This window comes from Ovis canadensis, chromosome 19 (genome assembly GCF_042477335.2).
Source record: "Ovis canadensis isolate MfBH-ARS-UI-01 breed Bighorn chromosome 19, ARS-UI_OviCan_v2, whole genome shotgun sequence".
In the NCBI taxonomy this organism is placed as follows: Eukaryota; Metazoa; Chordata; class Mammalia; order Artiodactyla; family Bovidae; genus Ovis; species Ovis canadensis.
The window spans coordinates 70,893,485-70,921,287 of record NC_091263.1 but is presented as its reverse complement, the minus strand read 5'-3'; the positions used below and the strand labels follow the sequence as shown (position 1 = coordinate 70,921,287).

Genomic DNA, 27,803 nt, shown 5'->3' with positions numbered 1-27,803 from the left:
GCGCCGGCAGGCGGGGCGGGGCGGGGGCGGCTATTTCTGTCCGCTGAGCGCAGCCCGCGCGCGGCGGGGGAGGGGGCCCGCGCCGCCATATTCCCTCCCGCCGGCGGCCCCGCGGCGCAGCCACCATGAGCACCGCCGCCTTCCACATCTCCAGCCTCCTGGAGAAGATGACGTCCAGCGACAAGGACTTCAGGTGCGCCCGCGGCCGGGCCCCGCGCCGGGCCGCCCCGCCCTGAACCCTCGGCCTTCCCCTCCCGGAGCTCGGGTCCTTGCCGCCCGGGACCCTGCAGCCCCCGCCTCGCATCCCTCCCGGAGCTCCACCCCGCCCCCCGAGACGCCCCCTCCCCGCCTCTGCGCCCCGCGCCGGAGCTCGGGGTTGGGGGAGGGCGCCCCTTGTCCACGGGTCGCTGCCCGGCCCTCTGCGGGACTCCAGCCCAGCTGCGATCCCCACCGCGCAAACTTCAGCCCCTGCCTCCCGTCCCGCCGCTCGGCCTCGGCCGCCGCGTTTCTCCACTTCTCCTCTCTTGTGTTTCTGCCCAAGCCCGCATCTCTCCGCGCGTGCCACGGGCCCCGGCCCTCCTCTCCAACCCACGCTGAAGCCCTCGGCCTCTCCTGCCTCCTCTTCGCGTTGAAACCCGTTCCCTTCCCGGGACTCCAGCCCCCAGGGCTGACTTTTTCACTGGGACCCTCAGCTCTGCCCCCTCTCAGCGACCTCACTGCAGCCCTCCACCCCCGCACTTCGGAGGGGTACCCCTTCCCCCCACCTCCCCTCTCGGGTTTGCTCCGACCCTGCCTGCGGGAGGGGGCTGGGCTGTGTGGCTTTGCAGACGCGGGTAGGTGATGCTTCGGATGGGGACTTTTACGTTTTTGTGGGCCACTCCCTTTTTCGGTCCAACCCCCTCCTCCTCTGGGGAAACTGAGGCCCAAGGAGGGGGAAATGGGTTGGCCCATGATCACACAGCCTGTTCTGGACCCTCTCACTGAGCTATAAGAAATTTTCAGAGAGGAGATAGCCACGCCCACCAATTGAGCATTCGGTCCGTTACCCCATTTTACAGATGGGGAGAGTGAGGCTCAGAGGCAGAAAGGGCTCAGGCACCGTGGCAGAGTTAGGAAGTGGAGAATCCGCGTCCACACCCAGGTCAGTCTAACACAGAGGATGAGATTTCAGCAAGGCTGTCTGATTCTTGACTGGGGAGGAGACTGAGGCCCTGCCCTCCTGCTCTGATCCCCGCCTTCAGCACCTCATTCCTCCACAGTCCCCCTTTAGTAGAGCCTCAGAGCCACAGTCCTGGATTCAGATCCTGCTTCCAGTCATTTACTGGCAGTATGATTGAGAACAAGCTGCTTAACCCCTCTGAGCCTCAGAAGCTCTGTAAAATGGGATAATAGCAACCCACCTGGAGGGTTGGTGTGAAGAGTTAGCCATATGTGGGATGCTGGCACCAGGTGAATGCTTAATTTGTTGTTGCTGTTTGGTGGCTAAGTTGTGTTTGACTCTTTTGCCACCCCATGAACTGTGCCTGCCAGGCTCCTCTGTCCATGGAAGTCTCCAGACAAGAATACTGGAGTGGGTTGCCATTTCCTTCTTCAGGGGATCTTCCCGACCCAGGGGTCGAACCCACATCTCCTGCATTGGCTGACGGATTCTTTACCCGTGAGCCACCAGGGAAGCCCCAGGGACACGGTTGTGATCCTGTGCACATCAGAAGGCTGCAGCGTCTCTGCTCTGGGCCTTTACCTGGAAGTTCTTTGTCCCTTCATTTCCCTGCTTCACCAGGCTAGCTCCTACTCAGTCCTCGCCTCCTTGGGATGCCTCCAGTGCCCGGCTTGTGTTTCTGCTGCGTTCTCTTCTGGAGCCTGGGAGACCCGGAGCTCCTGGACCACTGGACTGTAAACTCTCCTTCTGTGTCCCGGAGGCTGTTCTGGGTACACAGCAGGTGCTCAGTGAAGGTTCTCTGTGTCCCGGGCTCCCTGTCGTCCAGTATAATCTCATTCAGTCCTCCCGTCTGCCTGCGTGGTCGTGATTGTTCTTCCTGGTCTCCAGAGGCTTGGAGAGGTGAAGTGACTTGCTCAAGGTCACACAGCCGGCCGGTGGCCGAGGGGATGTGCCCCACTGTCTAGGGCCTCGGGGCCAGGCTCCAGGAGAGGGAATCGGCCTTGCCAACTGGAGCCTGAGAAGCCCGCCCAGTCTGCTCTGCCAGCGGTCCTGAGAACACTTAAAACCACCCCCAAGCATATGAGGATGGTGTCTATTTTTACAGTCCAAATACCAGGGGGGCTGGGTCCTGCTTGACCAGCTGTCCAGGCACCCATGTGGCCCAGTGTTTCAGCTGAGTCGCCTCTAGGGTTTCTCTGGAATGAAACTGAGACTGTGTCCTCTGGCTCCTGGAGGCGGGTGGTGACTGCAAGTAGGGGTCCCGGGCAGGTGGAGGGAATCTTCCATCCCTATAGTTCCCAGTCCCCACTCTGTGAGCAGGGGGCTGTTCTGTTCCCACTCAGACTCTAGCAGTGAAACGAGTAAACTGAGGGATCTTGCAGGGATTCCTGCGTCATTTTTTTGAATATTTCTTTGTTGATTTGGCTATGCCAGGTCTCACTCCCTGGGAGCACATGAAATCTTTGATCTTTAGTTGCAGCGTGTGGGATCTAGTTCCCTGCCCAGGGATAGAACCGGGGCCCCCTGCAGTGGAAGTACAGAGTCTTAGCCACTGGACCACCAGGGAAGTCCCTGCTACATCATTTCTTGCCAGGAGAGCTGAGTGGCAGGCTGATTCTTTTCCCAATTTGCTGGGTGACAATGGGCAGTTCTTGCAACCTCTCTGAGCCTAGTTTCCTCACCTGCCTCATGCTAAGAGCTGGTTGTCCCATTACAACCTCCCAGAGATGTTATGAAGTGGGGCAAAGAAAATTCCCATTTTTGTAAAAGGAAAAATTGAGGCAGAGAGGAGCCAGTTGCTCAAGGTCACCTGGGTGGTAAATGACATGACCAGTATATTTACTTAAAGCCAAACTTCAGTGCCCAGGCTCCTATCTACCAAGTTATACCCTTTCCTCTTTACCCTCCTTACCACCACCGTATACATATACACATATATTAATATATGTCTGAGAGCTGAGTATTTGCAGGAACTTGGCAGTGTCTAGAATGCTGGAGCATGTTTCAGACGAATGGGTTTCAGTGTTTGGATTTCCACAGAGCTCTCTGGCTCTGAGCTCTGTTAGGGGCTGACTCGAACCCTCCTCCCCCTCCTGCCCTCACCCTGCCCCCTCAGGGCCTCTTTAGGCTAGTTGTTTTCTGGGTCTGGAAACTCAGAGATGAACTGACAGGCCTCTATGAGTGCACGTTGAATGGAGGAGACACTGGTAACCAAGCTTGTAGTGCAGTGTGAGAGGTACTGTAATGAAGGGGTGCAGGGTATCTGAGAGGTTCCTGTCCAGGGAGACCAAGTGTGCTTAGAGACTGTGGGTGGAGGATAGGGCAGGATGGTGAGAGGAGTCTTCACCAAGACTGGGACATTTGAGTTGGGCCCTTGGCAGATGAATAGGAGTTTGGTAGGTGGGAAAGAAAGAAAGGGGCAGGAGGCCCATCTTGGGCAAAGGAGCACATCCCTTGGGTTGCCAGGCTGAGCTGGGTCTCTACAAATTGCAGCAGAAACTCAACTTCAGGGTCCTGCCTGCCTTCTCTGAACATCCCTTCAGCTGGACAGACAGGAGTGCAGGTGGCTACCCAAGTCTTGTTACTGTTGTTATTTAGTCGTGTCTGACTCTTGGCGACCCTACAGACTGTAGCCCACCAGCCTCCTCCGTTCATGGGGTTTCCCAGGCGAGAATGCTGGAGTGAGTTGCCATTTCTTCCTCCAGGGGATCTTCCCAACCCAGGGATGGAACCTGTGTCTCCTCCATTGGCAGGCAGATTCTTGACCACTGAACCGCCTGGGGAGCCCATACCCTTGGCCTTGTCCTAGCTCAGATCCAAAGCTCTTCCTTCATCTGACCTTGGCTGCTGCTTCTGCAGCAGGCAGGCCCAGAGGTGGGCATCGTCAACCCTGCCACCCTCTCCCTGGCTCCAGCCTAACCTCCTTCCTTCTTTCAGCAGCTTGAGGCGTATCCCAGCTGTTAAAGATAGACAGCCGTGACACTGACAAGCGCCCTCCTGCCTGAGGGGCCCTGGGGCCCACTGTGACATCGAGCAGCAGGTCTGAGCCTGCACAGATGAGGCTGGAATCCTGCTGTGACCAGTTTTGCCCTAGGAGCCTTGGCTTGGCAGGTTGTGAGGTGCAGGGCTGGGGGAGATTCTTGGTTGACTTGCTAAAGCTAGAAAACCAGGCTGGTGGGGGATCAAAAGCCTGACTCTTCCTGGGGCTGCCCACCCTGTGATCTGGACTTCACTGCATCTCACCTTGCTGCTGTCAAGTGCCTGCAAGAGCCAGTAAGCAGGTGCAGTGGGCCTGGGGAGATCCTGCAGGCCTGGAGAGTGTGTGTCCACCTCCAGAGGGCAGCTGTCACTGCCTTGAGCCAGGTACTATCACCGGAAACTATTGTTCAGTCGCTCAGCCATGTCCTACTCTTTGCCACCCCATGCAGCAGGTCACTGTCTCCCAGAGCTTGCTCAAACTCATGTCCATTGAGTCGGTGATGCCATCCAACTGTCTCATCCTCTGTCGTCCCCTTCTCCTCCTGCCCTCAGTCTTTCCCAGCATCAGGGTCTTTTCCGGTGAGTCGGCTTCTTCACATCAGGTGGTCAGAGTAGTGGAGCTTCAGCTTCAGCATCAGTCTTTCCAATGAATATTTAGGGTTGATTTCCTTTAGGATGGACTGGTTGGATCTCCTTGCAGTCCAAGGGACTCTCAAGAGTCTTCTCCAGCACCACAGTTCGAAAGCATCAGTTCTTCAGTGCTCAGCCTTCTTTACAGTCCAGCTCTCACATCCATGCATGACTGCTGGAAAAACCATAGATTGTAGACCCAGCTGTATTCAGACAAGAGAATCTGGAAGTCAGTACATGCTCACACACAGGACTCCTTGTGATGGCCTAGCCGTGCCCATAGCCCAGATGATCCACCTACTCTTGACTGCCCCTTTGTATCAGGTGTGCTTCTGAGGGAACTCTAAAGGTACTGCCCAAGTCACCAGGGCCCGGGGCCTGCTCGGCAATGCCCCTCCGCCCTCCCTGCCCAGGTTCATGGCCACCAGTGACCTGATGTCGGAGCTTCAGAAGGACTCCATCCAGCTGGATGAGGACAGTGAGCGCAAGGTGGTGAAGATGCTGCTCCGGCTCCTGGAGGACAAGAATGGGGAGGTGCAGAACCTGGCTGTCAAGTGGTAAGTGTCGGCCCCATTGGGAGCCAGAGGGTCCCTGCCCCTTTGGGGGTCCAGCCGCTGGGAGAAGACTGGCTGAGAAGTTCTTGGAGCACCTCCCCGGGTCAGGCAGATTCCCTGGAGAAGGGCATGGCAACCCACTCCAGTATTCTTGCCTCCACTCCTCCTTGCCTGGAGGAGCCTGGCAAGCTATAGTCTGTGGGGTCGCAAAGAGTCAGACACGACTGAGCAACTCCTTAGAGCGCCAGTGGAGCTGGACAGTGCCTTGGTCTGGGTTCCCCCGGAAGTACACCCTGCAGCAGGGATTCACGTGTAAGTTTATTAGGGAAGAGATCCCAGGAAGCTGGTGGGGCCTTAGGGAAGGAAGAAAAGCAATAAACATGACTTCTCAAGCAGCTTACTGCTGTGGGCAAGAGGCGCTTAACCCTGCTGGGGCGGGGGGTGGTCCCTGGAACACAGTGTAGGACAAGACCTTCAGGGTGGTCCCAGCTGCCAGCTTTCCTTGGTTGAGGGCTGCTCCTGGGGTAGGCAGGGGGTTATGCATTCCTTGATATCTCCAGGTAGAGAAAACCCTGAGACACAGATGTGAATGCTGGCAGCTGGAAAGTCAGGCTGGCATGTACAGAAATGGTGGGAGTGAAAGAACATGGGGGTCTTTGCCATTGGCCTCATGAGGTGTGGTCTTGAGACTTTGCTGGTTACCCCCCGAGTTGAAAAATCAAGATGGGTTATGTGCAGAACACGTGTGTGTGTCTGTGTGTGTGTGTCTGTGTGTGTGCTTGGGTGGGCAGGGGACTGAGGAATGGCAGGGGTCAGCAGAGAACTGGGGCACTGTCTCTCAAAACAGTACTCTGTGGGCTGGATCCTGGCGTCCTGGGCTGGTAGTGAATTTCAACTTGACCCCGAGAGCAGGGCATTTCAGTAAAGAGTCTCACGGGGGAACAAGACATGCTCAGGCCTGTGGTCTGGTCATCCCTCTGACAGTGGAATTGAGATCAGGCAGACTAGTTTCCTACTAGCAAAAGCAGTAACCCCTCTTTATAACACATAATCTGAAATACTCTTTTCTTACCATGAAATGAAATTCATGCATACTAGAACCTGCCTCTACCCATGATTATAAAACACTTTATATAATGCCGTGAGCTGGCACAGAAAGGAAAAAGAGGAATGCAGTTGATAATAAGATAGTGTGTGTTTCAGTGCATAAATGCTCAGGCGCGTTGATGGTAGACGTGTAATAAAGTTATGGGAAGCCTGCACCAGAGTGTAGGCTTGCTGTCAGCGCTGAGACAGGAAGCAGGTGGAGACAGGTACAGATGCTGGGGACTCAAATACCAGCACAGTGGCATTGCTTTTAGAAGATTTCTGAAATAGTGACCATCTCCTGGTAAAGTTTCCCAGAACAACAAACTACAATCTTTCTTCAAGTTACTTGAGAACTGCATTTTTTGGGAAATTTCAGAGTATATTAAAATGGTACAAAAAAGTATTTTTGTGTTTCTATGTAAACTGAAATTACATATAATTTCATTTTGGACTCAGATAATTATAGAAAGACTTTTTACCTGTGTGACTGCCCCATGGGATGTTAGAAACTCCAGCAGGACGAGAAACATGGTTTTGCAATATTGTCTTTCTGTCACACCTGGCCTCCCCTCTCTCCCTTCAATAAAAGCCAGAAGTAAAGCTTATCTCATTAGCTATGATGAGCATAACTAATAGAAGGCCTGCCAGTAAATTTCCAAAACACCCCTCAGAGCAGTATTACCCCTACTGGGAACCAGTGCTATAGGAGGTTGAGTGGGAGGACCCGTGATTTCTTAGATGGAGAAAGAGGTTGAGTTTTGCAAACTGGTGTGCACTGCAGACATGTGAGCCCCTTGTTTAAACTGTGTACTCCTACCCAGGGATTCTAATTCAGAAGGGGGGCCGGAGCAGGCAGATGAGGCTGTGCACCCAAGAATCTGCATTCTAATGTATACCACCGTCCGGGAACCACTCTTAGGTCAGAGGTCCTCAGCCTTGACTGCCTATTAGAATCACCTGGCAAATTAAAAAAACACAAAACTCCCCAGCGTCCAGACCACACCTGAAACCATTTAACTCAGACATTCTAGGGCTGGTACCTGGGTAACGATTTCTTAAAAGGCCCCAGATGATGGCAGTGCAGAAACAGTGTCTTGTGCGGTTTTTATTTGTTTAATTTAAAAATAGTTTTATTTCTTTATTTTCGGCTGCGCCGGGTCTCTGCTGCTGTGCACGGGCTTTCTCTCGCTGCAGCGAGCGGGGGCTACTCTCCAGCTGCGGTGCATGGGCTTCTCATCGCGTGGCTTCTCTTACTGTGGAGCACTGGCTCTAGGACTTGCGGGCTCCGGGGCTGCAGCTCCCAGGCTCCAGAGCACAGGTTCAGTGGTGGCGGTGCTCGGGCTTAGTTGCTTCAAGGCATGTGGGATCTTCCCGGATCAGGGATCGAAGCCGTGTTTCCTGCATTTGCAGGCGGGTTCTTTACCACTGAGCTCCCAGGGAAGCCCTCGTGCGGTTCTTCAACTTTAATGTGCTTTCCAGTCACCTGGAGGTTTTGTTGAAGCACGCATTCTAGTCCAGGAGCTCTCAGGTGGGACCTGAGCTCTGCGTCTCCAGATGGAGCTGATGAGGCTGATCTGTGATCACACTTGGAGAAGCAAGCCTCTAAGGCAGAAGTTCTCAAAGTGTGGTCCCTGGACCATCTACTGCAAACTTACTAGAAATGTCAATTTTCAGGCCCCTACATAGACCCCTTAAGTCTGAAAATCTGGGGTGGGGTGAAAATCTGGGGTTCATTCTGTTTGAACGAGTCCTTTAGGAGATTGTGATACACGCGGAAGTTTGAGAACCCTGCTCTGGGGGCATTCCTTGGTTTCCAGCTGAGGTTCTTGGGTTGGATGTTTTAGCCATGTGCTGAGATGCATCCAGGAGATGCAGGTTTGGGAGGTGTCAGGAATGAGGTCAGCATAGCCAGAGGGTACCTTTCTTTCTGGCAAAATAGGGAGTCCCTTGTTGATCTGAGTCTTTTCCTCAGCACATGTGGCCCCACAGCCTTGAGGGGACTTAAGGGGTACCCCAACTCGGGCTGAGCCTGGGCTCTCACACTCTCTCCCTCCCTGCTCAGCTTGGGTCCTCTGGTGGGCAAAGTGAAGGAGTACCAGGTGGAGACTATCGTGGACGCCCTCTGTGCCAACATGCGGTCGGACAAGGAGCAGCTCCGAGACATCGCTGGCATCGGCCTGAAGACCGTCCTGTCGGAGCTCCCCACTGCGGCCACAGGTACCCAGGTCCCAGGGACCAGGTGCTTCTGTTATTTGTCCTAGTTTATGATTGAAGAAGCAGAGGCTCAGCGGGGTGAAGGGACTTACCCCAGGTCAGCCTGGTAAGTAGCAGAGGATTCAGACTCACATCTGCTTAACTTCATGGCTGTGTTTCAGAGATGCTCTTAGACTCTGCAGTTAACACAGTCTAACTAATGGCAGCTTGGAGACATGGGGAGTTGCTTTTCTGACTTAACTCGGGAGGAATCAGCCACTCCATTTTTGCAGCAATTTACCGAGAAGCTCAGTTAGGACAGGGGTAAAGTCTCTTCTCAGGTCTCTTGCCCTTTATAAGAAAAGTGTGTGTTTCCCCCAAAGACACTGACCTGTATCTCACTGGCCAGAACCTGGTCACCTGGCCCCTCCAAGCCACCAGGGGGTCTGGGAAAGACTCCTCATTGGAAGGCAGAGGGCAAGGGTCAGATGTGAGGTGGGCCAGCCAGCAGGCCTGCCCTCGGTCCTCAGCTCCCCAGCTGTCTCCTTTAGTTTGGCCGGACCCTGGGTCACACCTTGGACCCTGGACGTCCTGGCTTCTCTGGGCAGCACCATTTAGCGGGGTGGGGGATGTGGGCTCAGGGGTGCAACCAGAGCAAAGGCCAGCCCCAGGCGGCCCTGGGCCTCACCGCACCCACCTTGCGCTCTGTGCAGGCTCCAGCCTGGCCTCCAATGTGTGCCGGAAGATCACCGGCCAGCTCACCAGTGCGATCGCCCAGCAGGAGGATGTGGCCGTGCAGCTGGAAGCCCTGGACATCCTTTCTGACATGCTGAGCAGGTGCGGGAGGCCACCCTGAGCAACGAGGATGGCAGGGAGGGGTGGCAAGGGCACAGGGAGGGACTCAGCTTCACAGAGCAGGCACTTACGGTACCTCAGGCCCTGTGCTCAGGGCCCTTTAATCACCCCAGCAGTGTCCCAGGAGAACTTGACTGTCACCGAGTTCTCCTCACTACAGTCAGGACATGAGGAACCTAATAGCTGGGCCATTGTTTTCAATTGCACTACACTTTCCTTAAGTATTCATTCAGCTTCTCAAGATTTGAACACCTACCAGAAAAATGTCAGGTGCTAGACCAGCGTTGGGAGGATGGAGTTGGCTGGGTCTTGGCCGCCTCTAGGGAAGAGCTCACAGACATGTTAAACCTGTAAGTGCAGGAAGGACAGCAGCGTGGCTAAGAGCAGGACCAGTAGGAGCTCGGAGGAGGAGACCCTCACCCAGCTGAGGAAGGGGGAGCCCTCCCAGAGCGAGTCCAGTCAGCTGACTCTTCAGGGGTGGGCAGGACTTGGCCAGGTGTGGGCGGGCATAGGGGAACCGTGGATGGGGAGGCTGCCCTCGGCCCAGAGGACAGAGGGCATCGGAGACATGGGGTCCCTGGGGGTTGTGGGGTGTCATAGCTTTTCTAGTAGGTGAGCAAATGAATAAATGAAACCCAGGAAAGAGGTCTGCACTGGACAGAGATGGGAGGGTGAGGTCAATGTGTAGGTGTGGAGTGAGAGGAAAGGTCTCAGGGCATGTATGGGACAGGGAAGGCATAGGCCTGGCTTGAAGGAGGGATGGGAGCTGCCAGGGTGGGCACGGGCTGCGTTTATGTGTGCAGAAACAATTCTCTGCCGTTTCCTCTCGCCTTGAGCCCAGAGCTCAGCTCATCCCAGGGGCACTGGGGAGCCACTGGAGGACTTGGGCAGAGGTACACTGGAGATGGGTCTGGCCTCAGTGAGCGTGAGTGAGTGAGGATGAGCACTGAGGCAAGGCCAGACTCAGGGGAAGTTGGGAAAGCTCACTGGAGTCCCCCAGGCCCCAGCACATCTGGCTTCCTCCCCAGGTGAGCAGAGTAGGCTTGAGAAAAACCCTTCTCCTCTCTGCTTCCTCTCCTGTGATAAGTAATCACTGCACACAGTTGCAGGGTACCTTCTTGTTTACCTAGGGCCGTTGGGTTGTCATAATGGGAAGGAGGCCAGGAGACCATGGGGAGAGGGGAGGTGCGGCCCAGGCTGCCCGCCGGGTGGGCCCCGCCCGACGCCCCCTCCGGCTCCCCAGGCTGGGCGCTCCGCTGGGCGCCTTCCACGCCAGCCTCCTGCACTGTCTGCTGCCGCAGCTGAGCAGTCCGCGCCTGGCCGTGCGCAAGCGGGCCGTTGGGGCTCTTGGCCACCTGGCGGCCGCCTGCAGCACCGACCTCTTCGTGGAGCTCGCCGACCACCTGCTGGACCGGCTGCCCGGCCCACGCGCGCCAGCCAGCCCCGCGGCGATCCGCACTCTCATCCAGTGTCTGGGCAGCATTGGCCGCCAGGCAGGCCACCGCCTGGGTAAGGGGGCGGGGCCCACGGCGAGGGGCGGGGCTGAGGATGGGGTGCTGGGAGAGGGGCGGGGCCTGGGTGCGCTACCTCCTTGGTTAGGGGATGTGGTTGGGTGGGGAGGTGCGGAGGAGAGGGGCGGGGCCGGGGTGGGGCTGGAGCACCTGGAGGAGAAAGGGTGGGCGCTCAGCTTGATCTGCTTCTGAGCCCTACGCAGAGGCTCGCGCGGGTAACTGTAAGTCATGCCCCCAGACTTAAGTAAAATATGTTCTGTCGTCCTGTTTTGACAACTGTACCTTAATAACAACCTAGGTGATTAACAAGGTTTTAATTTTTTTTTTAATTTTTATTGAGGGATGACGTGTGTACAGCACACCACACTAGTTAAAGTGTGCACTTCAGTGTGTTTTGACCTTTCCATATACCAGTGAAACTGCCACCGCCATCACGACGCAGAATGTTTCCATCACCCCTAGAAGTTTCCTTGTGTCTCTTTGCAGCACATCCTTCCCAGGCCCCACCCTAGGGCACCACTGATCTCCTTTCTGTCACCAGAGGTTAGTTTTTTAGAAATGGAATTCAGCGATCAGGTTTTGAATTTATTCTCAAACTCCTTGGAGTCAGTCTGGGCTAGAACAAGGCACTGTGAGTAGAGTGGCCTCAGTCTGCCCTCTGGTGCTCTCACTGCAAGGGCCCTTACAAGTACACATGAAGACCTCAGCCTCCAGTCCAAATCTGTCCACGTTTCCCCAGTGGCAGCCACCCCTTGGCCACCCTCAGAAGCGTGGACCTGGAAAAGAGACCTGCACAGGACCGGACATGGGTTCAGGGTTGACTGGGCAGGAAAGTAGGGAAGGGTGTAGCTGGAGAAGGGCTTAGCTGGAGTTCCTTGTGAAGCCCAGGGACCAGGCAGGGGGCCCCTCTGGGCTGGTCTGTAAGGGCGGTGCCTGTCTCCTCACTCAGGGCTGTAGCCTAGCACAGGGAATAATCAAGAACATGAGTAATAGTTTTGACAACAGCTGCCACTTATCGAGTGCCTGTTCTGTGCCAGGTAGATCTTTATCTGCCTTTTATCTGTACTCTTGACAAACTCTCTGGCTGGTGGGCACTGTTCTCCCTACTGTGAAGATGAGCGATCTGAGGTTGAACAAGGGTTGTGTTGTGTCCAGGGTCCCATAGCTTAGATGGGACTGAGTCGGGGCTACAACCCACATCTGCTGAAGCCTCTGAGGTACAGTTTGCAGTGGCCAAGGCGGCGGGAACAGGCACAGGCTGATTGCTGTGGGTTGGGAGAGCCCGGGAGACGGGCTGGCCTCGCTCAGTGTCCCACCTGGTCCTGCAGGGGCCCATCTGGACCGCCTGGTGCCCCTGGTGGAGGAGTTCTGCAACCTGGATGATGACGAACTTCGGGAGTCCTGCCTCCAGGCCTTTGAGGCTTTCCTGAGGAAGTAGGTGCAGCGGGGATCCTAGGAATGGGGGCCCTGGGGTTTCTTTGAGAAGTTGGTGGGGATGGAGTGGGCACAAGATGCTGGCCTCAAAGCAGTCAGATCTCGGGGCTCAGCCCTGGGCTTCACCCCCACCCTGTCCTGCTTGGGTCCAGCAGAGCCTCCTGCATGCCACCCACAGGTGCCCCAAGGAAATGGCCCCTCATGTGCCCAACGTGACCAGCCTCTGCCTCCAGTACATAAAGCACGACCCCAACTATAACTACGACAGTGACGAGGATGAGGAGCAGATGGAGACTGAGGACAGCGAGTTCAGTGAGCAAGGTGGGTAGCCAACTTGTCCTTGGGCTGGTGGGTGGAACCGGGTTCAGCCTCCCCATGGATCCGCCAGCCGAAGACGGGGGCCACCTTTGGTGCCCCACATCCTGATCCCAACTCTTCCTGGGGCTCCAGTCCCGACCTTGGAAATCTAGATCCTCTGTCATCCCCACACTCTGACTGCACAGATCATGAGCGAGTTGTGACCGCTGTTTTTATTGAGCATCTCCTGATGTCCAGAGCACCCTCTTACTTCATGTTCCTTACGATGAACCTAGAAAACCTGATATTTATTATCATGCCCATATTTCAGACAAGAAAACTGAGACTTAGAGGTTTGCCTGAGATCACACAGCTAGGAAGTGGCATAGGTGGGACTTGAAGCTCCAATCTCGTGCTGCCATCTCTGTACCCTTTTTTGAAAATGTATTTGGCTGCCTCGTCTTAGTTGCCACACGTGGGATCTTTGCTGTGTCACGTGGGATCTTCCATTGCAGTGTGCAGGCTCCAGAGCCTGTGGGCTCAGCTGCTGTGCATGGGCTTAGTTGCCCCAAGGCATATGGAATCTTAGTTCCCTGACCAAGGATCGAACCTGCATCCCCTGCATTGCTAGGTGGATTCTTAGCCACAGGACCACCAGGGAAGTCCCCCTGTATCCTTTGAGTTGCAGTGTCCAAGAGCCATTGCTTTACCCCAGCAACGTGAAGCTCTGATGATGGATTGACTGGCCCTGACAGGGAGAGATGCCTGGGTGGGGAATGGACTCAATAGCTTCTTTCCTTCTATGCCTGTGGTCGTGTCTGTCACTCAGGGGGATGCCCCTGGACCCTGGAGGTACTGATGGAGGCGAGGGACTTATGTCCCGGTGGGGTACTCGGAACGAGATGCAGTGGCAGGAGATGAGATTGGACAGGCATGTAGGGGCCTCGAGTCGCAGGCCAAGGAGACTGGACATTTTCTTGTTAGTATCTAGGAGCTCTGGATGTTTCTCCATGGGTGACATGGGGTGGAGATAACAAACAAGGGGCCATCAGGGGGACAATCTGCTGAGCTGACCAGGCACATCTGGGGGACCATCCCCCTGGCCCACCATGGCTTGTCCAGTTGCGGTGCTCTGAGAGTCTGAGCTCTCTACAGAGCAGAGTGAGTAGGATCACACTGGTCTTTGAGCTTGTGGCTGGGGGTGTCCCTAGGTAGGACCGTCTTCTTCTGAGCCTCACATATGTCTCCCCCATGTGTATGGGTGGGCCTTACTCAGCTCTGCTGTTTCTAGCTCTGTGTCCTCAGGAGAATCTCTCACCCTCTCTGAGCCTTACTCATATCTACAAAAGAGCCTCAAGACACCTTCATTCCTGAGGGGTGGTGAAGACTTGAGCTCTGGCCCCTGAGGGGAGCTTGGAGAGCAAAGAGCCACGCAAACACAGCTTCTCTCATAGTCCTGCTTGGAAACCAGAATCAGGACCCTACCCAGGGCGGGGGAACTGTCACCTCCCTTCTGAAAGCCAAGTAGATAAAACATCACACAGCCAGTCCTAAAACCAAAGGACAGGTCTTATGCCCCACATGGGTCTCCTAAATCCTCACTTGGGAGTCAGTTTTTGCCGGATGCAGTCACAACAATCAAGGGAGGCAGATGGGGGGACCCTGGTTTACCTCCAGCTAGTTCCCTGCCTGGCGCCATCCCCAGCACACAGCAGGTCCTCATTAACCTGGAGAAGGAAATGGCCACGCACTCCAGTATTCTTGCCTGAAAATCCCCATGGACAGAGGAGCCTGGCGGTCGCAGAGAGTCGGACACAACTCAGGGACTAAACAGCAACTTCTTAGTAGTTAGAAGTAGTGACCACGGAGGCTTCCCTTGTGGCTCAGGAGGTAAAGAATCTGCCTGCAATGCAGGAGACCCAGGTTCAGTCCCTGGGTCGGGAAGATCCTCTGGAGAGGGGAATGGCAACCCACTCCAGTATTCCTGCCTGGAGAATCCCATGGCGGGCTACCTAGAAAGGGGAAGCCCCACCTGAGCCCTCCTCACTGCCCCCTCGCTTCTCACCCGCTCTGTCCTGGAAGACCACCTGGGTGGGGCTGGCGGCTCCCCCCTCGGGGCTCGGGGCTCCACGGGTGTCCTGATTGCTGCCCTAGAGAGCGAGGAGGAGTACAGCGATGACGACGACGTGAGCTGGAAGGTGCGCCGGGCAGCGGCCAAGTGCCTGGCAGCCCTGATCGACTCTCGGCCCGACCTGCTGCCTGACTTCCACTGCGCCCTGGCGCCCGCGCTCATCCATCGCTTCAAGGAGCGCGAGGAGAACGTCAAGGCCGACGTGTTCGGGGCTTACCTTGTGCTGCTGCGGCAGACGCGGCCCCCGAAGGGGTGGATGGAGGTCATGGAGGAGCCCACCCAGACCGGCAGCAACCTCCAGATGCTGCGAGGACAGGTGTGCCTGCCTACCCTCCCCCTTGCCCCCCACCTCACAGCCCTTCCTTCCGCCCACTGCCCCCCATCTATTGAGCACCTGCTGTGTGCCTGGCCGTTTGTATGAAGTGCCTGGACCGCACAGTCTCAGGCAGATAGCCAGTAGCACAAGTAGGGTTCCAGGCCACAGAAAGGGGGTTCAGTTTTATTCTGAGAGGGTATAAGCCACAGGAAGGGGAATATGGTATCCTATTCACATTTGAAAAAGTTCACTCTGCCTGCTGTGTGAGAAATGGATTGTAATGGGCTGGAGGCCACTGCAGCCGTGTAGGTGAAAGGCAGGAGGTTGGACTTGAGAGGTAGTTTTTTTTTGATATTTATTTATTTGGGTATTTATTTGGCTGTGCTGGGTCTTAGTTGTGGCATGCCAGCTCTTAGTTGTAGCACGTGGGATCTAGTTCCCTGACCAGACATTGAACCCTGGGTCCCCTGCACTGGGGGCACAGTCGTAGCCACTGGATCACCAGGGAAGCCCCGAGATATAGTTTTTTGAGTTTACAGATGGATGTGGAAGGTGAGGGGCAGGGAGATGTCACGTGACTTCTCTGCTCTGGCTAAAGCATGAAGTACAGTCCCCGAGATGGTGGAGCGGGGAACGTGCGGAGTTTTGTTCTGTACATTTATTCTGTCCAAAGTCCTCGTTGGATGCCCAAGTTGAGATGTCGGGTGGGCAGGTAGCACACAAGTCTGGTGTCAGATGTGGATCTGGGAGTCATTGCTTCAGTGGAATCCGAACCTCGGGAGTGGGTGAGCTCATCAGGGAGGGAATCCAGCTGGGGAAGGCAGAAGGGCCCCCGATCCGGTGACCTTGAGCTGGCTACTACTCTCTGCCTGTCTCCCAAGTGTCAGGTGGGCCCAGGACTAGTGCCTGCCTCAGAGGGTGAGTGTGGAATGAGGTGTCTGGCACAGAGTGAGTGATGGGGAGCTCAGAGTGGGATGATCCCTTCCACAAACTGAGGGTCCCTCCTTGTCAGGTGCCTGGGCAGAGCCCCCCAGTGGTGGATGGGGTGTCTGGGTTCCTGGGTGGTCATTGGCCTCCTCCTCGCCCCTGACTTGCCCACAGGTGCCTCTTGTGATGAAGGCCCTGCAGCGGCAGCTGAAAGACCGGAGTGCCAGGGCCCGCCAGGGCTGCTTCAGCCTCCTCACCGAGCTGGCAGGCGTCCTCCCGGGCAGCCTGGCGGAGCACATGCCCGTGCTGGTAGCAGGTAGGGTGCCCTGGAACCTGGGGTCTGCTCTTCCGGCTTCTCCCCTGAACCCAGCCCCCAGCCCCCACTCCCTGCCAGTACCACCATTCAGCAACCTACAGCGGCTCCCCACTGCCAGCAGTGAGTACAGGGCTGGGGTGCGGCCCTCTGTCCTGTGTTCATGTAAGTTTCCTGGCCTGCATCCTCAGCCCTGGCTCCAGCTGAGCCCTGACCTCTCAGAACCTGCTGCTGAGTAAGGGCCCAGGTGCCTGGGTCCAGCTCAGACTCCTGTGGGTCCTCCATCCCCGCATCCAGGGAAGGCTGAGTTGGGTCAGGGTGTGTGTCCTGGTAACCTGGGCACCTACCCCACAGGCATCGTCTTCTCACTGGCCGACCGCTCCAGCTCCTCCACCATCCGGATGGATGCCCTGGCCTTCCTGCAGGGGCTGCTGGGCACAGAGCCGGCCGAGGCCTTCCAGCCCCACCTGCCCACTCTCCTGCCACCAGTGCTGGCCTGCGTGGCTGACCCTTTCTACAAGATCGCGGCCGAGGCCCTGCTGGTGCTCCAGGAGCTGGTGAGGGCGCTGTGGCCATTGGACGGGCCTCGGAAGCTGGACCCCGAGCCCTACGTTGGAGAGATGTCCGCGGCCACCCTGGCCCGGCTTCGGGCCACCGACCTGGACCAGGAGGTGAAGGAGCGGGCCATCTCCTGCATGGGCCACCTTGTGGGCCATCTGGGCGACCGGCTGGGGGACGACCTGGAGCCGTCGCTCCTGCTCCTCTTGGACCGCCTGCGGAACGAGATCACACGGCTCTCAGCCGTCAAGGCGCTGATGCTGGTGGCCGTGTCCCCACTGAAGATCAGCCTGCAGCCCATCCTGGCCGAAGCGCTGCCCATCCTGGCCTCCTTCCTGCGCAAGAACCAGCGGGCGCTGCGGCTGGCCACGCTGGCGGCCCTGGCTGCGCTGGCCCAGAGCCAGGGCCCTGGTCTCCCGCCGCCCGCCGTGCGGGCCGTGCTGGCCGAGCTGCCCGCCCTGGTCAGTGAGAGCGACATGCACGTGGCCCAGCTGGCCGTGGACTTCCTCGCTACCGTTACCCGCGCCCAGCCGGCCTCCATGGCCGAGGTCAGCGGCCCCGTGCTGGCCGAGCTGCTGCGGTTGCTGCGCTCACCCCTGCTGCCAGCCGGGGTGCTGATGGCCACCGAAGGCTTCCTGCAAGCCCTGGTGGGGACGCGGCCGCCGTGCGTGGACTACGCCAAGCTCATCGGCCTGCTCACGGCACCCGTGTACGAGCAGGCAGCGGACGGCGGGCCCGGCCTGCACAAGCAAGTGTTCCACTCGCTGGCCCGCTGCGTGGCGGCCCTCGCTGCGGCCTGTCCCCAGGAGGCGGCAGGCACGGCCAACCGCCTGGTCGGCGAGGCCAGGTCGCCCAGCTCAAGCCCCGGGGTCAAGGTCCTGGCGTTCCTGTCGCTGGCGGAGGTGGGCCAGGTGGCCGGGCCAGGCCCACAGCGGGAGCTGAAGGCGGTGCTCCTGGAAGCCCTGGGCTCACCCAGTGAGGATGTGAGGGCGGCTGCCTCCTACGCGCTGGGCCGCGTGGGCGCGGGGAACCTGCCTGACTTCCTGCCTTTCCTGCTGGGGCAGATGGAGGCCGAGCCCCGGAGGCAGTACCTGCTGCTGCACTCGCTGCGGGAGGCCCTGGGGGCCGCCCAGCCTGACAGCCTGAAGCCCTACGCCGAGGACATCTGGGCCCTGCTGTTCCAGCGCTGCGAGGGCGCCGAGGAGGGCACCCGGGGGGTGGTGGCCGAGTGCATCGGGAAGCTCGTCCTTGTAAACCCTCCCTTCCTCCTGCCCCGGTTCCGGAAGCAGCTTGCTGCAGGTAGGGGCCTGGGGATGGGCAAAGGCAGCCCAAATTGAAAGTGGGCATTGCGCCCTAGAGGTCCACACTGGATGAGCTCGTTCAGGTGATAGGGGTCTGAGCATCATGGTGTTGATAAGATTCAATGCAGAGGAGCCGTTAAAAACAGCTTTTCCTGAGACTCAGGGGCCTTTTCCAGGGGGCCCCTATGGGATGGAGGGGACACAATTCTTGACGTGTCCTTCCAACAAGTAAACTCAAGATGCCACTGGGCGTTGTCAGCGGCCACATGCCCCGGGCTAAGGTTAGTAAAGGCGGTTCTCTGAGGGGCCAGAAACAGCAGGCCACAGAATGCAGCTCATTCTGGGGGCCAGGAGCAAATGTAAACGTGGCCTCGGAGGGGATGCCAGGCCCCATGGCTCGGAGAGGGCCAGGGACGGGGTGAGGAGGGCAGGTCTCACGTCGTGGGGTCAGAGCATGTCAGGATGTTCCGCAGCTCAGTGAGGAAGAAGGGCAGGTGGACGGTGGGCTCTGGGGCAAGTCAAAGCCCCTGGGAATGAAAGGCCTCCGGGCCTGGTCTGCTGGCCTCCATGTGGTCTGTGGTGGGTTAGCTGACATAACGCAGGCAGAGCGTGTGGTCTGGTGGGTGGTACCTGATGCGTACTGTTAGTATCTGCTGCTGCTGTTGTACTAGTGGTTCCAGTTAGGCCCTTCCTGGGTGGCTGGTGTAGAAGCTGCAGCTCTGGCCCTCACTGCTGTGTGGACAGGATGACCGTGTTGAGAGTATCACCTGTCACACCCATAGGGACCTCCACAAGAAACCTTGGGAGGCGAGGTTCTAGGCATGAGAGGCAGTTTTTTTCCCTTTTTTTTTTTTTTTTTTTTAATTTTCGGCTGTACTGGGTCTTTGTTGGAGTGCACGGGCTTTCTCTAGGTGCAGTGAGGTGGGGCTGCCCTCTGGTGTGGTGCTTATCACTGTGGTGGCTTCTCTTGTTGCAGCACGGGCTCAGTAGTTGTGGGACTCGGGCTTAGTTGCTTTTCAGCACGCGGGATCTTCCTGGACCAGGGATTGAACCCATGTCCCCTGCACTGCACGGTGGATTCTTAACCACTGGGCCACCAGGGAAGTCTGAGCCCTACCTTTTCATAGCTGGGGTTTGCTTGGGCCTTGCACCCACTGTTGAACCAGCTAACTGGCCACATTTCCTTTTTTACCACCAGCTGTGGGACGCTTCGAGCCAAATAAGCTGCCTGGTACCAGCAAGTTCATGGGACTTCCTCTCTCTGCACTCCCCTCACTCTGGTCTCCATCTCACTTTGTCCTTGGCCTCATTTTTCTTAATTCACTTAATCCTACTCTACATGTATTATCTTCACCAGGCACCCTGAATCTTCTTAGGAGCCAGTCAGGATGGAAAAAGAATGAGGAAAAAAGCTGCAAGTCTGAAGCCCATAACTCCCTTATACCCAAGCATCAACTTGTAAACTTTGTCCTGAGTCTTGAACTAAAGTCTGTGGGTGGAAACAGCCTTAACCCATTCAGTGCTATGGGCTAGGAGGGGTGAGAGGTGGAGAGGAGAGAGAGCTGGCCAATTAATTTCCTCCACCCTGATGGGAAGTGTATTTCCTTCCCTTTCTGCAGCTTCTTTACTCAGAAAGCAAGACAGAAAAGCAAAATTAAGTGATTTTAGCCTGTCTGAAGCACAACTGCTCTCTCCTTGGAGAATGCAGGTTGCAGGGGGGCCCAGAGAGAGCTCAGAAGCAGCTGGTGAATTCTGGACCTGCTGGGTGACCTTAGATCTGATTTTAACCTTTCTGGTCTCTCTTTCCACATCTGTAAAGTGGAGATTAACAATAATTTTTGAATTTCTTTTAACTAATATTATTATCAACCAATGACTAGGATTAAGCCAGAGGATTAATTGAGATAATATGTCTAAAAAATATCTGAAAAATAGAACACAGCTCCAAGGCCTGGGCAGAGGTCTTTTTTCGGGTTGAGCCCCGTCTTGGGTTCTCATTCTCTGTTCGTGACCTCGGGGTGGGTGCTTGAGCACCAGCAGTTGTACTGTCTCAGCTGCAGCCGGAATTCAGGAGCGATTGCGGGCTGCCGAGGAAAGTGGTAATTGACTTCCTTGAAGATGGATGTGTGGGGTTGCATGGGAAGAGGTTCCGATCCTGTCTCCCACGGAGGCGAGGGGAAGCTTGGCGTGCCCCCGCCAATGCCACCCCTCCTGTCCTGCAGGTCGGCCACACACCCGCTGCACCGCCATCACAGCAGCCAAGTACCTCATCTCTGATCAGCCCCACCCCATCGATCCCCTCCTGAAGACCTTCATCGGTGAGCACCCCCTCCCCTCTGCCCACTGCGGTCCTCTCCACCCTGTTCTCGGTCTTGATTTTTCTTCCTATTTTTTAAAAAATTTTTTTATTGGAGTCTAATATTACAATGTTGTGTTACTTTAGGGTGTACAGCAAAGTGAATCAGTTATACATATACATAAATCCACTTTTTTCTTAGATTTTTTTTTCCATATAGGTCATTACAGAGTATTGAGTTCCCTGTGCTATACAGCAGGTTCTTAATAGTTATCTATTTCATATATCGTCGTGTGTATATGTCAATCCCAATCTTCCAGTTTATCCCTCTCCCCCTTCCTTCTTGGTAACCATGTTTGTTTTCAATATCTCTAAGCCTGTTTCTGTTTTGTAAATAAGTTTATCTGTATCACTTTTAAAAACTAGATTCCACATATGAGCAGTATTGTATTTGTCTTTATCTGACTGACTTCACTCAGTATGACATTATCTCGGTCCATCCACGTTGCTGCCAGTGGCATTATTTCATTCTTTTTTTGTGGCTAATAGCCCATTATGGGCTTCCCAGGTGGCACTAATGGTAAAGAACCCACCTGCCAATGCAGGTTAGATGTAAGTGACACAGGTGTGATTCCTGGGTCGGGAAGATCCCCGGAATTCTTGCCTGGAGAATCCCATGGACCGCGAAGCCTGGGGGTCCGCACTCCATGAGGTCGCACACGCACGCAGTAGTCCAACGTGTACATGTATGTACCACATGTTCTTTATCTCCTCCTCTGTTGGTGGACATGTCGGTTGATTCCGTGTCTTGACTGTTGCAGATAGTGCTGCAGTGAACGTGGGGATGAAGGTTGTATCTTTTCAAATTAGAGTTTTCTGCAGTTACATGTCCAGGAGTGGGATTGCTGGATCATACGGTAGCAATAGTTCTGTTTTTAGTTTTTAAAGGAACCTCCATACCATTCTTGGTGATGGCTGTACAATTCATATTCCCCCCAGCAGTGTAGGAGGGTCACTTGATTGCCACATCCTTTCTGGCATTTATTGTTTGTAGATTTTTTGATGGTGGCCATCCTGACTGGTGTTAGGTGATAGCTCATTGTAGTGTTGATTTGCATTTCTCTGATCATTAGTGACGTGGAGCATGTTTTCATGTACTTTTTGGCCATCTGTATGCCTTCCTTGGAGGAATCTCTTTAGATCTTCTGCCTATTGAAATATCTTCTTCCTCATCAAATTTTTGCACACTACATTTTGCGTGCATTGTGGTTTCTTGCCTGAATAAATGATTACTGACAGTTATGACAACTAAGGAACAACTTTCTAATTTCAGCATTCCTTCCATATTTTTTAGTTTGCATTTTATTCTCAGGAATAACTTTTTGTTTTCCCCCATTTTTTATTCACTGATTTGTTCATATCATTATAGACTCAGGGATTTGTATTTCATTCAGTGGATTATAATCTATTACTGTCTTTTATTTAGAGTCCCAAGACAGTCTCACATTTAGCCAGTGGGAGCCCTTCAAGCTGGTTCCTATGTTCTGATGACATGCTTCTATCATTCTTTTCATATATCCTTATCTTTTGCACAATAAGATGCTTCAGACTCATCTTGAACCTTTCCTGTCTCATCCCTGGAATCAACCGTTTCTCCAAGAAGCCCTGATTCCTTTTAGTGGAGGATGGTATTTATTATGTGTATTACACAGTAACCCCTATATACACAGGTTACCTCCTATTCTAGCCCAGCACCACAGGGTTCATGCTTGCCTTTTCCCTTTCCACATACCCTTCTGTTATGGGAGAATGCCAGCTTCTATTTTCCACAAGATACTTATTCACTTAATCCTGGAATACACAGAAGGTAGTCATGAGAATTGCTAACCCTTATCTGTGAAAAATCAGTATTCATTTATAATTCTTTCATCTTTAGCCTGAGGGGCATCTTGTCACAATACTTTGGGAAGTTACTTAGGTGAGTTGTTCTCCTTCATAACCTGGGTACTTATATCATTTGAAATACAGTTTTTTCTTTTTTTTTAGGGACCCCTCTCATTCTTGATTTTATTTATTTATTGAATATATAAAACATGAACATGGTCGTTAAAAAGTCTAGCCTACACAGAAAAGGTGTATGCGCAAGGAAATGCTGTGTGACTTTGTGTAAGTCTCTTTACCTCTCTGATCCTCAGGATTCTCATCTGAAATACCATCAAGGTAACGTTTAGAGTCCTCCCTCGCTGTTCTGCCATGTGCTTTTTAGACATGATGACGTTTTAAATCCTGAAACCAGTCCTGCAGTGTAGGTACGGCTGTTACCCCCATTTTACAGATGAGGACATTGAGGCAGCCCAAGGTCCCACAGGAACTGCATGGTCAAGCATAGATTTAAACCCAGGCCACACTCAAGTCCACTCTCTTCTCTGGACTTTGTTGTGCAAAGCAGATGCTCAGAACATATCCATACCCATCAGCCAGGTCTGAGTGGCCCGTTAACCAGGGAAGCGAGGTCGCGTGGGGTCAGCTGGGTGTTTGGTTGTGGCTGTGCCGCCCCTCACCCCCGCTTCTGGTCTCGCTGCCAGGAGAGTTCATGGAGAGCCTGCAGGACCCAGACCTGAACGTGCGCCGGGCCACCCTGGCTTTCTTCAACTCCGCCGTGCACAACAAGCCCTCACTGGTCCGCGACCTGCTGGATGACATCCTGCCCTTCCTCTACCAGGAGACGAAGATCCGCCGCGACCTCATCCGAGAGGTGAAGCCAGGGGAGAACACAGCCAGGTGCCCTTAGGCTGGACTGCTGTGGCTGGGGAGAGGGTTAGGGTCAGGTTCATCAGAGCAAGCGCTGGCCCAGAGGCTCGCATCTGCCCCTCTGTTTCCTGGCAGTGTGAGCCTGGCTGGGGCAGCCCCAATCCTCTCTTAGCCTCAGTTTCTCCAAACAGGCCAAAGGAAAGACATAATGGTGTCCACATTATAGTTGTTGAAGACGATTTAATGAGCTAAATCTTGCAAGTGCTCAAAACTGCTCCTGGTACACAGTCGGCGCTCATTAAATGTAGGCAACTCTTGTGATCACTTGACATTCAGCAGGTGTTCGAGGGACACCAGCCCTGCGCCTGGGCGCCAGGACTCAGCTGGCCCAGACATAAGCCACCAGTTTGCTAATGGCCTCCTGATTATTGAACTTAGACCCCACGTGGTGAAGTTAGGATTTAAGAGGCAGAGAGTCAAAGTGACTTAATAGCTAAGTCCTTGCACGATATAAAGAGAAGGTCTGAACCACCTAGCATCTCGGAGGAAAATCCAATTCTCTTTAGAGAGGTTAGGAAAGTTCCCCCAAAGGAGAAGGCATTTGAAGTGGGCTTTGAGGGGTGAGTAGAGTTTACCATTACAAGCAAACCCTTGTGGTTGTGACAACGTCAAAGAGACCTGGATTTTTAATTCTGATTGAACCACTTACTAACTTGGGCTCGTCTCCTTGGGCAAGTTAACATTTCTGAGCCTTAGTTTCCTCATATATTAAACGGAGTTTATAGTAACAGTCTTCCTGGGACTGATGACAGCACAGTGCCTGGCAGAGCAAACCTGTTCAGTGGATTATAATTATCATTAGAACATTACTATTATCATTATAAAAAGGCGTCGCAGGCTGAGCACAGGCGTGGAGACTGGAGTCTAAGGCATGATTTGGGGACAGGACACAGTACTGAATGAGAGAGGGAGCGGTGCACAGCAGGAGCCTGGGGAGGTGTCCTCCATGCCCCGGGGTCACAGCCCTCAGCCCGTTTTCCTCTCACCCTCCCTCCTGCAGGTGGAGATGGGGCCCTTTAAGCACACGGTGGACGATGGGCTGGATGTGCGGAAGGCGGCCTTCGAGTGCATGTACTCACTGCTGGAGAGCTGCTTGGGCCAGCTGGATGTCTGCGAGTTCCTGAACCACGTGGAGGACGGCTTGAAGGACCACTACGACATCCGGGTAGGAGGACCCCCGCCGGACCCACTGCCCGTCTGTCCCCCACGCCCGCCCCAGGCTCCCCCACGCCCGCCCCAGGCACCCCCACGAGAGTAGTTGCTTTGTTCTCTTTTACTTTTGGCTGCACAGTATGGCATGTGGGATCTTAGTGCCCCGATCAGTGCCCATGCCCACCCCCTGCACTGGAAGGCCAAGTCTTAACCACTGGACCACCAGGGAAGTCCCCTGCTTTGTTCTTTTCCAGTAAGAACCCAGTTCTCACACCTTTGGTGGGAGTGGGCAAGGCCTTGGGAGGTTGGTTTGGCCAGAACTACAAAAAAGTAGAACTTAGAAACGCTTTATGTATTTATCGCTTGATTTATTTGTGGCTGTCCTGGGTCTTCGTTGCTTCACGAGCTTTTCTCTAGTTGCGGCGTGCGGAGGCTACTTTCTGGTTAGAGCGTGTGGCTTCTCATTGCGGTGACTTCTCGCGTTGTGGGGCACAGAGTGTAGGGTACTCACAGCTCCGGGGCTCTAGAGAACAGGCTCAGTGGCTGTGGCTCCAGGCTCTGGAACGCAGGCTTGGTGGCTGTGGCTCCGGTTACTTGCGCTGCGGCATGCGGACTCTTCCCACACCAGGGAATGAACCCGTGTCTCCTGCGCTGGCAGGTGGCTTCTGCACCACCGAGCCGCCAGGGAAGCCCTAGGCACATTTCAAAATGTGAAATTCACTCCACGAACTGACCCCTAAACATACATTCCAAGGGTTTAGGCGGGAGGTGGTTCTCCATAGCTCTCTGGGAGTTGGGAAACGCTCACCGGGAGTTGGCTCAGTGCACTGGGTACCTCCCGTCACGGGATCCTGACACTGTGGGCTGGCGTGGAAGGTGGCCCAGACCCACTGTCAGGTGGAGAGTGAGTTGTGAAACTTTGGCCATTTTATTACCTGTGGGGCAGACCGCTTTCACCTTCTGTCCTCTTGGAGCTTTTTAATATATATACAATGAGCATGAATCCCTTTTGTAATGAAAAACCAATGTAAGACAAGTCATTAATTGTGTTTGTTTAGACAATACAAAAGTGAATAAATGGAGTGGTAATCACCCAAAAGTTCCACACACTTAAGAGCCGGAGTTGTAAATCTGTGTTTGCTGGGCAAACGCACAGAAGCATTCCTTAGTCAGCCAGTATTTGGTGAGTGCCAGCGGAGATCAGGGTGACAGGCAGGCCGGCTGCTACTTTGGACCTGAGTTCCGGGGGTCGGGTCCAGCCCTCTGCTCTCCCCCAGGGCCTGCTCTTTTCGGTCCTGGGCTATTTCACCAAGAACTGTCTCCTTCGCCCGGTCAGATGCTGACCTTCATCATGCTCGCCCGACTGGCTACCCTGTGTCCTGTGCCCGTCCTGCAGAGGGTGGACCGGCTCATCGAGCCCCTCAGGGCCACCTGCACTGCCAAGGTAAGCCTCCTGCCCAGCTCTGGGTGTACCTGCCAGGTCCCCTGCAGATGGTTCAGTTACCATTTACCGAGAATCTCTGGAGATACAGGTGGTATGTGAAACACTTTCAGTCCTTATTGTCTTATTCTTACCATTCTATACACAGAACAAATGTTCAGAGAGGTTACTGACAGGCTACACAGTAACTTGCAAAGCTGGTATTCAAACCTAGCTCGTGTCCGGCCTTGTGCAGGGTACCACCAGGCGTGCAATACTGAACACGGTGGACTCCCTCCTCTCACATCCTAATGGGGAAACTGAGTCAGACACTTAGAAATTGCTGGTTGATTGCTAGCTAGTGGGCAGTTACCCTGGAGTGCCTCAGGGTCCAGGGAGGACCTGGGGCAGAAGGCTCACGGAAAGCTGTGCGTTGAGAAGAGCCTGTCACACCCAGGGGGACCCAATAAATGCCTGCCAAATGCGAGAACTAATTTGGGTTTTGGAAGGGTTCAAATTAAGAAAAGGGCAGAGCCATTTGAATCCAGCACTGCCCAGCCCCAATGCCAAGCTCTTAACCTCTACCAGGAAGAGCCTGAGTGTCGTCTGGGTTGAGTCATGGAGTGTCCTGAGAGCAGACCAGGAACCTGGACTTGATTCCATAAACAGCAGGGAAATTCCTGAGAGTCTCTGAATAGGCGGGCGAGGTGGGGATAAGGCAACAGAAGGCAGGCAAGCCAACTTTGGGCTGGTAAGCAGGACGGGTTGCACTTGAGTGGCGGGAAGGGGTCAGCTACCAGGCTGTCAGAACAAGCCATTCATCAAGTTCAGTGGTGCCGAGAGCCTACTTTAAGCACTGTAAATGAAGCTAGGAGATGGGGCATGAGCTGGGGAAGATGACAGGTGACCAGCTCATCATTTCCACTTTAGGTCAAAGCTGGTTCCGTGAAACAGGAGTTTGAGAAGCAAGACGAACTGAAGCGCTCGGCCATGAGGGCAGTGGCCGCCCTGCTGACCATCCCGGAAGTGGGCAAGAGCCCCATCATGGCTGACTTCTCCTCCCAAATTCGATCCAACCCCGAGCTGGCTGCCCTCTTTGAAAGCATCCAGAAAGATTCTGTTTCGGCTCCCAGCACAGACTCCATGGAACTCAGCTAACACCCACCCCCTGGTTACCCCAACATGTAGGGAGGCCCACCAGAGTCAAAGCCAGAGCCTCACCCTACCACTGCAGGCCTCTACTCCTGCCCTTTCTCCATCTCCTGCTCGGGGCTTCCAGCACCTTCTCTAGGGACCCCAACTCACAGGCTCTGTCAGAGCTGCCAACAGTTGGGCCCTTTAACTCAGGACAGTCATTCAGAGGGGGCGTGGTAGTCCTTCCAGGCCTCCTACAAAGATGGATGTGACTTCACACAGGTTTAGCCTGGCTCCCTCCAGCCGGGGGTCCCTGCTCATAGTGTTCAGTCTTTAGAAATACCCTCGTGCTCACAGGAGGCAGGGGGCCGGCCTTCCTCCCTGCCGCTGTCCCAGACATCGTCACTCCCCTGCTCCCCTTTCTCTATTTCACCTGTTCTGATCTGCCAAAAAGTAGTGCTTTGGCTGGGCATCTGAAAAACTCAAGATACCTCTATGAGCTCTTCACACTTTAGAATCCAAAATGCTTTAGTTTTGCAAGGCCAGGTGGGTTGGGTAGGAAATAAGATGTAATTTTTTTTCTAATCCCCAGACTCTTATGTAGCAAATCGGCAAATATGTCACCCGGTGGTTTGTGAACCGTCCTCTTTACTTTTTAGTATCAAGGACACAGAAACAGTAAATGTCAGGCCAAAGAATTTTCTGCCATCCCAGGTCAGTAAAGGACAGATCCTGAATCACCA

At 54.7% G+C, this 27,803-nt stretch overlaps 1 protein-coding gene across 3 annotated transcripts; it reads left to right on the top strand.

Moving 5' to 3' along the window:
- The first annotated feature begins 22 nt into the window (after window positions 1-22).
- Window positions 23-27,803, top strand: CAND2 (cullin associated and neddylation dissociated 2 (putative)). 3 transcript variants are annotated; one of them, XM_069562083.1, is made up of 15 exons: window positions 23-193; window positions 5,182-5,325; window positions 8,474-8,628; window positions 9,318-9,441; window positions 10,703-10,968; window positions 12,299-12,404; window positions 12,583-12,725; window positions 14,856-15,148; window positions 16,250-16,391; window positions 16,743-18,245; window positions 20,470-20,565; window positions 23,129-23,298; window positions 24,355-24,519; window positions 25,843-25,950; window positions 26,857-27,803. In XM_069562083.1, the coding sequence occupies exons 1-15, from the start codon at window positions 126-128 to the stop codon at window positions 27,082-27,084; spliced, it is 3,711 nt and encodes a 1,236-aa protein (XP_069418184.1). In that variant the 5' UTR covers window positions 23-125; the 3' UTR covers window positions 27,085-27,803. The 3 variants fall into 3 exon arrangements, 2 of the variants coding, with proteins under 2 accessions (XP_069418184.1, XP_069418185.1); XR_011250953.1 differs by having other exon boundaries at window positions 71-193; window positions 22,590-23,298; XM_069562084.1 differs by lacking the exon at window positions 20,470-20,565 and having other exon boundaries at window positions 71-193.